General features: G+C 45.2%; 1 protein-coding gene across 1 annotated transcript in view; it reads left to right on the forward strand.

Annotated features, from left to right (window-relative positions):
* The window catches only part of LOC106807884 (vacuolar protein sorting-associated protein 13D-like), a 77122-nt gene that overhangs the window by 26710 nt on the left and 39812 nt on the right, over window positions 1–10600 (forward strand). The window contains exons 26-34 of the mRNA XM_014810376.1: window positions 1811–1961; window positions 2283–3215; window positions 3415–3572; window positions 3860–4138; window positions 4339–4503; window positions 4798–5002; window positions 5261–5454; window positions 5606–5783; window positions 6350–6602. Coding sequence (XP_014665862.1) covers window positions 1811–1961; window positions 2283–3215; window positions 3415–3572; window positions 3860–4138; window positions 4339–4503; window positions 4798–5002; window positions 5261–5454; window positions 5606–5783; window positions 6350–6602 — 2516 coding nt within the window. The remainder of the gene's footprint in view (window positions 1–1810; window positions 1962–2282; window positions 3216–3414; window positions 3573–3859; window positions 4139–4338; window positions 4504–4797; window positions 5003–5260; window positions 5455–5605; window positions 5784–6349; window positions 6603–10600) is intronic.

Raw genomic sequence — 10600 nt, forward strand, 5'->3', positions numbered from 1 at the left:
GTCGATGGTTGCTCAATTAAAACTGACTTCTTCTCACTCACTCATTTGTGTCCTTTTTTGTGGTGAGCTACAGTGTCATTGACACTTTCATTTACAAATGCATCGACTCAGCTGAACATATTTGATCTGGAGTTCTCCTACTTGATTTTCGTAAAGCCTTTGATCTCGTTGATCAGTCTCTCTTACTTAAAAAGCTGAAAATTTATAGATGTGATGATGCAGCAATGAAAAATTTTCGAGAGTTTTTTAATCTAACAGATACTCGAAAGTATTTTTTAATGGGTCATTATCAGCTGAAGTGCCCATATCCGTTGGTGTCTCGCAAGGTTCTATTTTGGGGCCCCTCTTTTTTATTATGTTTATAAATGACATGCCCCTGCACATTAACAATGCCAGTGTTCATATGTATGCTGACGACGCCACCGTTGTTGTTACTGACAAATCTTTACCTAACCTGGAACAGCGTCTAAATAACAATATGGAGGAATTTCGTGAATGGTGTTCTAAAAACAAAATGGTCATCAATCCAGCGAATATCAAAACCATGCTGGTCACTTCCAGACAGAAGCATTCTACGCTCCCATCTGCGGTACTCCATACTGTCTATGATGGATCTGTTCTTCCCACCACGTCGAGTGAGAAAAGTTTAGGCATCCATGTTGATGAAAATCTCACGTTTGATGAACACATAATGAACGTGCATGCCAAGATCTCGAAAAAGCTGGCACTGTTTTGGCAGGTCAGGACATTTCTCGATCATGATTCCTGCCTGAAGTTTTACTTTGGCTTTGTTTTATCTGATATTGATTATGGTATTGTTGTGTGGGGAAATGCCGTGAAGAGTTATATTGACAAAGTTTTTAACCTGCAGAAACGTTTTGCGCGGTTGATTCTTAACATTCGTAGACCTTCAGACGCCCGCACTGAAGAAATCTTTTCGCAGCTAGGTTTTATGACTGTTCGCCAACGTTTTTATTACCATCGATCTCTTTTAACTTACAAAATTTTACTTAAGCAGGCACCTGCCTATCTTGACGGTTTTTTTACTTTTAAACATGAAGTGAGCTCCAGACGGACGCGTAGTGTGTGTGCAGATGAAGCGCGTTTGTATCTGCCCCGTGCACGCACTGAAATGCTACGAAAATCTTTTCGGTGTGCGGCGGCATCTGAATGGAATAATTTACCTCCTGACGTTCGAGATGCCCCCACCATTTCTTCTTTTAAAGTCCGTCTAAAGAAAATCTTTATCAATAGGGCCCATTGTGCCCATCTACTTACCCAGTACAATTTTAGTCAAAGTATTTCAATCTATTGTGTATTTATTTAATATTTAACCGTTCTGTTGCTGTGAGACGGCTATGTGAAAGATAGGTCCGCGCCAATTTATTGTGTCTGTACCTAACATGTTTTACCGACGTTAAATAAAGTTTTTACTTACTTACTTACGTTGATAGCTCTAACACGTGCAGGGCAAATTTCATTGTTTAAATCTAAAGCGCAAACCAAAGAAATCTAAAGAGATTGAGTAACATATACTCCTGCAAATCGAAAGGGTTCTGCCGATCTCTAAACTGTCGTTCTCTACATAGTCTGCACTGCTACAAACGCTGCTATATGAACACCCACCCAGACGATTTGTGGACAACTGTTTGTCATTATTAACTCCTAATTAATATATATATATATATATGTATATATATATCATGATGATGTCAGTGACTGGTACGATGGTGGTGGTTAGTAGTGTGAAAGGTGATGTTTTAATGTTTTTTCTGTGCTCACAGCTCTTAATTGGTGTATTTTATCATAGATTGAATACTTGACCAGAACCGAGGTCACAGCAAATTTCCATCTTCTGAGTATCCTGCTGCCAAGGGCCGTAACGCAGGACAATGCCACAGTCGGGCGCAAGGTTGCTATAGCAACGTTATCTGGAGCTCGCATCCAGGCAACAATTAGCTGTAAGTCACAACTGAGTGATATGTGACTGCATAAAAAGGTCTTAGTTGTATAGGAAGTATATTGGGTAGTCATTCATAAGCGATTTTAGCATAGAAACTATCTTGATACCTAATACTGTTATTGATATTTTCTTGGTTTGTATACTAGTTGCTGCATATGGCAGCAGAAATATCGGTCATCTAGCAATAATACATAGTAGCATAATATAATAGTATAATATATAGTTGTACAACATATAATGTACTTTATAGCAATAGTAATAGTGTAAGGCATGTAATGTGAACTAATTACTAAAGTGTCATTATTAATATTGCTTGCAGCATCCGAACTTCAAGTGCAAGGTTCCCTTGGTGGAGTGCAACTCATGGATTTAACACCAGAGGGCAGTATGCACAAGGAAGTGTTCACAGTTGGGCACGACCCAAACGTGCAGCGGGCATGTGAGGTCCCACGGCCAGCGCACGGCAGGGAGCTGTTCCATTCGACTTTCCTTGATGTCGGGAATTCAGCACTGCAGGACGAGGGTTTCTTACACAGCTACATGCCTGCGAACATGTACAGGACTGCGCACGAGTCACTGCTCAGCACGCTGGAACTCAATGACCCGACGAAGGCGTTCACGTTTAAGATAGTGCAGCCGCGTGCCGACAGCACTGATAATGCTACTGTTCTCAGCTCCACTGTCGACGAATCGCGCGCCGCGACGCAATCCGGAGACGTAGTCGAACTGACGCTGCGTGTCGCGTCGATGAAGTACACGCACTCGCCGCGTTTGCTCCAGGAACTCTCGAGCTGTGTTGGTGAGTTCCGCCATTACATGGATAACGTGGCGACGACGATCCGCCACACGGCAACCGACATAGCGATCGGCATCGTGCACAAGAAACCTGAGCTGCTCACGCAGTCGCTGTACCTCGACACACCCAGTAGGCGGCGCCACCTCTCCGAGGAGCCGGACATCTTCGGAAACACGTTCGCCAGCGAGAGTTGCGACGAGACTGACTTCGACGTGCGGCTGGACGTCGTTTTGCAGACGCCCGTCATCGTGTTACCACGGCAACAGTCGAGCGCCGAGGCCCTTGTCATGCACCTGGGCAAGATCATGATCACGAATGTAGCGCAAGACAACGCGGAGATGGTGGACATTCAGTCAATCAGGCCAGACCGCATCTACGTGGAAGTGCGGGACATGAACCTTTACTCAAAGACTGTGTCAGCCGACGTCGTTATGGCTAAGCAGGAGGACACGAAAGGTAGTACTTTGTAACGAGTTGTTACCTGCAATTGTGGTGAGCAAAGTAGGAGCACGCTGTAGATTTGAGAAACCCGCAACACACAGGTTCATTCTTAGTCTTTATCCTGTTGTGTTTTTTTCAGGCAACGTAGTGTCCAGTATTGTATTGCTAGCTGTCGAATATTGATATATTTTCAGCCGATTTCTTGTGATTGTAGGTATGCCCATACTTCATGACACTACTGTAGAACTGACTATAGATCGAATCCCTAAGAAGGATGTAAACAGAGCTTCACACAGCTTTCCCGGTGGTTTCCATGCTGACGAATCTTCACATACTACTGCCGTGAACTGTGACGATCAGCACGTTGTTGAGGTGGGCGATAGATAAAATGGCTTTTCGCATGATTATCATGAGTTTGATAAGTCTTTGAAACTTTTTAGAGTAAACTCTAATAATTTCTACTAGTTTTGTTTCCAACACTCCATGTATATTTTTTATTTCTAATTTATTTGATATATAAGGTGTATACTAAAAACTTTGCTTTAAATAATAATGAAAGCCGGGTAAAGCGTGTTAAAGGGCAGTAAGATAAATTGGAATGCTCAGTGTTACCACGAATTATTCTGCTTGCTTAATTAACATGTTTCATTAATGTAAAGGTCACCAGCAAGGTCGTATCGCCACTGATGGTCGTGTTGTCCAAGCAGCAATACGAACAGGTGCTCGAAACACTGGACAACATGACGTACAATCCCGCAAATGTTGCGCCACCTGGTGACAATGTTGATCTGTCGGACATTGAAGAGGATGCAGTGCTTGAACCGAGCACATCGGCACTGAAGCTAGACCGCGAGAAGCGCAAACGATCGTCGATAGACCCAGCCAGCTCTAATGGGCTGGACACTGCCCAGTTCTCTCCAGTCTACGCTCAACTGCAGGTCTGTCTAGTCAATGAACACGAATTCTACCAAAATAATTTACAAACACTGTGGTAGAAGTGAGAGGAAATTAGTGGTGATTTAATAGAGATAATGATAATTAAACTTCATACCATGAAGAAAATTCCCATTAAAATAAAATTATTATCTAATTATTTTTTCTTTTTATTAGTTAATTTAATTTTTGCGCTCGTGTACAGGTGCCAGACTTCAGTGTGGAGCTCTGGGGCAATGTCGGTGATGGGGAGCAGGCCCTCGTCACGATCTCCTTCCAGGACTTTGAAGTGAACATGCAGAGCAGCGAGCAGAGCGTCACCATGCTACAGGTCACGCTGCGGGCACTGCTGATGGAGGACATGCTACAGGTATGGCCAATGCAAGCTACAACAAACAACTATGGCAGCTATGCTTGTTCTACTGATGCAGGTGTTCTTTATAAGAGCACTTTTATCGTTAGGCTGGAAGACTGGAAAGTATATGTATATATGTATGTGTGTGTGTGTGTGTGTGTGTGTGTGTGTGTGTGTGTGTGTGTGTGTGTATAAATCCACCCTTAATGTTGTGCGTGTTGCCACACATATATGATACACTTGTATGTTGTGACACAGTGAAAGGGGAGACATTGTACATGTGCAAAGTAGAATGCTAATTTTTGATAGCCAAAGGATTCGGACCACAAGTACATCATGGTGTCGAACGTCGATGAGGAATTGCCAGATCCTGAACCAGCCGTTCAGCCCAGCTTTGTTTCCATCTCCTGTCCAACATCTACTCAATGGCCAACGCTACCAGATATGCCTAACTCACTGCCTTCCGTATTGCTGGAGCCAACTAACTACTTCAGCCATGCGCATAGAAAGCAAGGTAAGGTTTTCCTCTTCCTGCATTTGTAGCACTTACAAAGGAAGTTATCTTCTCCCCAATTCGTTGAAGCATACGAAAAGCCAAACAAGCACACCCAGTCCCCTAGTGTGCGCACTAGCAGTTAGTGATTTTACTTGTTATTGGATTAGTGCCTCGTTCATCCATCAGCCAAGGTTAGTAGGCCTGTCGTTACCATGTGTGATAACTAGTAACTCTTGATTGTCTGAAATCTAACCTTCTCCTGTTGTGCTGTTTCAGTTCAAAGACGAAGCATCTCACAATGTAAAGACCCTCATCCATACACACCCCCACCCTCGCCCACGCAATCCAATCCGGTCCTGTCTGGGGCGAGGTTGAAAAAGGAGGAAGAGGAAGAGGCAGACGCACTGGTGCAAATCAGTGTCATGTTAGTCGATAAGACCCACCCTAGCTTTGCGAAAAAGTACAACTCTGTAAGTTACTATGGGTTGTAGCATAGCTAACACAGCATGCACATATTACTTTAGACTATTTTAATATATGCAGATTGTGATTAACAGCCATTAAAATGGACTTGAAGTGGAAACCAAATGTAAGAAATTGTTCTCATCTATGTCTCTTCAGACAAACCGATTCTTCGATATCAACTTCAATTCCCTGGACACTACCATCAATCTACAAACTTGGGTCATGTTGCTAGACTTTTTAGGGATGGGTGCCAAGGTGGCTACAGCAGGATCTCCAGTAGACACCGGAATAAAGCGGAGCCCATCTAAAATGAGCAGCTGTGGTGATGTGAAATGTGAGAATGTAACTATCGGTGGTCACTCACCAGCACTGTAACCGCTTCTGCAGAAATATCAACTCAAGTTCACAAGGATTGCATGCTGATTATTATGATGTTCAGTGATTATTTCATTTCTAAGCCAGTTTGGGGTTAATAGTTTCTCTGGTGATATTTTTATGTACTGGTCATTGCAAAGTTAATAGCTCGCTAACTATCTGCAATCCTTCATCAGGGGTAGAAATTAACTTTTAACACGGGAGTCCAACGGAAAAAAGAGGGAGTCCGCAGTCTGAGGATCAAAATTAAAGATATTAACAATAACGCATGTGGTTATTTTTAAGATTCATGCTGTTGCACGTCTGCCAAATTTTCTTTGGACATTAGCTGAAAAATATGGTAATTCCGCGAGGCCGTGCTCTGGAATGAACTAGTTGGTATGGCAGAATTTTCAGGGAGTCCAACAGTAAATCAGGGAGTATTTGACTCCGGACTCCCTTTAATTTCGTACCCTGCTTCATATCTAACACTGTAGATGATAGATGCATACCCTTACTCTCTTGCACTGTTTTTACCTTCTGCAGGTCAGACAGTCATTAACTCTGAGGTTGAGTTGGTTGTGAAGAGCTTTACAGTTGTGTTGAACAAGGTTGACTACGAGCTTGCACGTCTCAACATGTCCTCGCTGGCAGCTCACATCTCGCTGCGTGATGGCAATAGCACCATGCTCGGAAAGCTCGGCAGTATCTCCGTCACGGACCTCACGCCACACGGCGACCTCTACAGGGAGCGATTCAAAACCGTCGGAGACAACGCTCTGCACTTTGATGTGTTCAAGTAGGGCAAACTTGCATTTTTATTATGTTTTGTATTTTATAAATAGGTATTGTATGTTTGTATTTTGTATTTTTTGTATTGTACGGGCAATCTTTTATTCCTGATCATGTATCTCTTTTTTGTGATTCTTACTAGTGGTTTATATTAAGCTAAAGTCACACCAAGCTCCCGGACCGGGCCGGACGCTGCCGGACTGATCCGGGGAGAGATCCTTGTTGGGTCCTGGACGGTCCTGGACGGTCCGGCCCGGTCCGGGGTGGTCCTTGATGGTCCGGCGCATTCCGGGATATCGCCCCGGAAGTTTTAAACTGTTTAAAATTTCCATTAGCCGGAGGTAGATCCGGGACGGGTACCGGGAAGTTTTCACATCCTCGGTGAGTTAAGGGGGAGTGGTGCGAATTTTCTGGAGAAAAAAGTACGGTCGTTGGCGGGACGTCCGCTGGTAGGTCGGACAGTCCGTAGTTGCCACGTGTTGAAATCCGCCGCGATCGTGGACGCATCCGCTTAGTCACCCTCTTTTTAAAAAGAAATCGAGGTTAGCCACGATCAAGCTACTGGATCAAGAGAACCCAGGGACGGGAACCCAAGCGACGGATGGGCAGCACGGATGAGACAGACAGGTGGGTACAGACAGGCAGGCCCGGCCCGGATGTCAGGATGCCGAGGCAGTCCGGAGCGCGCTCCCGGTGCGCGTGCCGACACTGGAGAGATCCGGCTCGAGAGGGAGATGAGGCAGAGCCGGAGTAGCCGTAAGGAGTAGACTCTCGTGCTCGGCCTTGCCGGCCTTTCCCGGACTCAAAATCCAAGTTGGGAACCATGGTCCGTGGCTTCGCTCGCTCGTAGCTGTCCGCGCTTCCCGTACTCCAGAAAGCTTCCGGATTCCGATGCATGGTTTACGCACAACACAAACCAAACGGAACCAATCGCCAAACGAGATTATAAATTGTTTCGGTCCGGGAGTATTCCTGCTCCCCAACAATGTATCGCCGGTAATCCTGTGGACTTCCGGCCCAGTGTGATTTAGCTTCCTAGGCTCTTTTTCTCTTTTCACCTCATAAATACCTAGAAGCACGTGCCCAGCTCCTTATTATATCATGATAGGACCGGATAGTATGTGCTAGAATATAGACAAACCCTTATCGCAAACTCGTGATTAACCATCACCCCAGTGTACGTGTATTATTCTAATGTATAAAAATGTCATTTACAGTATTCTACCTAATTCTTTCTTGTGTATGCAGTGTGTATCCTCAACCAATATCCCTCCACAAACTATGAATCAGACTAACTAGGTTAGTCGCTCTCTCCAATAATAAAACTACCTGCAACTTCAATACAACAGCAACATACATGTGCTGCGCCTCTCAACACATTGTACATAAGTCATCTGTCTTAATGCCCTATTATGATGGAAGTCAGTTTATTAATACAATTCCAAACACCATAAACCCCACATACCATAACATTAAAAAACCACCACCCGTGAATATAGGTTTTAAGAATTAGTCACGCACACGTACTCAGAGGCTCGCTATTGAAGTCGCCATCAAATAAGTACTTTTGCTTAACAAGCACATATGCGTACACGCTCACTCTCCAATCGCTCCCCTCTCCTCTCCCATCTCTTCTCAATTTGAGAGCAGTCAGGCCTTCGAACCCATAGTCCATGCAATTTACAACATGTACCCGCCGCCCGCTTGCCATAACCCAACATGATACGGCCGCACGACCACGCACGACTCGCGTGTTTGAAGCTGCGCATGTCGTACTGCTTAGAACGCGCGCAGATGCACTGACCTATCAAACCCGCCATGCCACAGCTCGAAGACTACCATAACAGAGCATAAGACTCCTCCTGGCCTCTCTGTCAACCACTCTCTCACACAATAGAGCCTCAAGTCAGGCGCATAGTGGCTGCTCTTCAACCCAGGTCAACACAGAATACAATGGGCACATGTACGCCGCTGCACCTCTGCTCACGACTCCCTAAGATAAGCATGCACCTATGTCAGGTGCCTCAACCGCCCACCAAACAATAAAACATGCCGCACCTGCTGCGTGGCGCCACCTGCGTCGGCCGCGCCCGCGGTGCGTCCCTCGCGCGGTTGTTCGCCCTCATCGCGGCTCATCATGCTCGCTGTCATGCTGGCCCGTTCAATAGACATGCGGCAAAAAGCCGGCTTGGCCGTGGCACGCATATCTCTTTGTCACCGTCGAATAAACAATAGGCAGCAGGACGTGAGCGAGTCAGGAAGTTGTCGCGTGGAGAGCGGGCGACGGTGGACACACTGCGTGGCCGACTTGTGAGCTGTGGAACTATGTCGAGTGCTGGCTGGAGGGGCCGAGAGCACGGGTAGACGGAGACGACCGCCGGGACCCACAGGGCTTCGTCTCAGGGATGCGACGCAGAGCTGCGTGAGATGAAAACCGCAAGACAAATACCACGCTGAGCTCGACGCGCAGGGCCATGCAAGCACAACCGGCGCGAAACCATAGCAAAATTACAGCGAATAATATCAATAGACGGAGGATAAATCAATCACTGAATATAATGCACATACTGAATATGTAAATTAATATAAATGAAATGATGGTAAAAAATATTGATATACTTTTGTGCAGGGCCAGGAAAGCAGCCAATATTTCCTTATTGCTAGCAGTGAAGTGCTTAGTAAACAGCAATGCAAGCCTGTGGATCAGATTTTTTCTTTCATTGATGCCAGTTAAGGTTTTCATGAAGTGATCGCCCTTCTATGAACAGTGGTAGAGGAATGTTTCTGCTGCAAGATGTAGTGCTTAATGGAAACATGCGTTCTAGCTACCAGGTAAGTAGTTAATGAGAGATGTGCTTTCTGGCTACCAGTGAGGTAGTTAATGAGGTGATGTGCCTTTCTGGCACCACGGTGAGCGTAGTTAAAATCAGGCGTGACATACCTTTCTGGCTCAGGTGAAGTATTAATATGGTGACATACCTTTCTGGCCACCAGGTTGAGGTAGTAATATGGTGCTACCTTTTGGTACCAGAGTGAGTAGTTATCGAGATGACATACCTTTCGGGCTACCAGCGTGAGAGTTAAATCGAGATGACATACCTTTCTGGCTATCCATGTGAGTAGTTAATGAGATGACATACCTTTCTGCTATCAGTAAGGTAGTTAATGAGATGACATACCTTTCTGGCTATCAGTAGTATAATGAGAATGACATACCTTTCTAGCTACCAGGTGAGTAAGTTAATGAGATGACATACCTCTTCTGGCTACCAGGCGAGGTGCTCGTGCTGGACATGAGTGTCCACCAGGTCTGCGCCGACGATGTGACAACACAGAACAGACTGAGACATTCTTTTGGCATAGCGGCGATAGTGAGGTCTCTGAATTTGGCACCGCATGCGAGAACATGCATAAATACATCACACACGCCCAAATATGACAACAACATACGTGTACACGTATAATAACCTAGACTATTAAATCAATACCATGACCATGCTACAATTTCTTTCATAACACTGCCTCCATTGGTGTTTAAGCTGAATGCAAATAGATTTCAGTCTTGATTACACGTTAAGTGAAAGTGGCTTTAAACACATGAATGATATTTCTAATCCAAGATACGTTACGTTCACTATGACATTTTCGAAACTGTGCATATCGATTCTACAAGATCTATTGATTAAGCCAGCTATCATAGGAATGCTTGAGTGCATTATGTAGTCACGACTGTGAGCACGAACTCACACTCTTACACGTCGTATTTCATCCACTCATCTGATGAAGTGGGAGAGTACCTATAGAGAAACACCGGCGTGTGCATGCACGCCGACGCTAAACATGCTCATGACAAGCTCCTACAAATGCATGTCTGCGCGGACCTACGTCGCACGAGAGCCGCCATCTAGCGAGCTCGCTATAAAGTACGCACGATGCCACTTTGACCGCCACACGCACTTGCGTCTGCCACGGGATGGATGGTGCGGAGACGGATGGCAAGGCAGT

The sequence above is a fragment of the Priapulus caudatus genome, unplaced genomic scaffold (genome assembly GCF_000485595.1).
Source record: "Priapulus caudatus unplaced genomic scaffold, Priapulus_caudatus-5.0.1 Scaffold240, whole genome shotgun sequence".
NCBI classification, from domain to species: domain Eukaryota; kingdom Metazoa; phylum Priapulida; class Priapulimorpha; order Priapulimorphida; family Priapulidae; genus Priapulus; species Priapulus caudatus.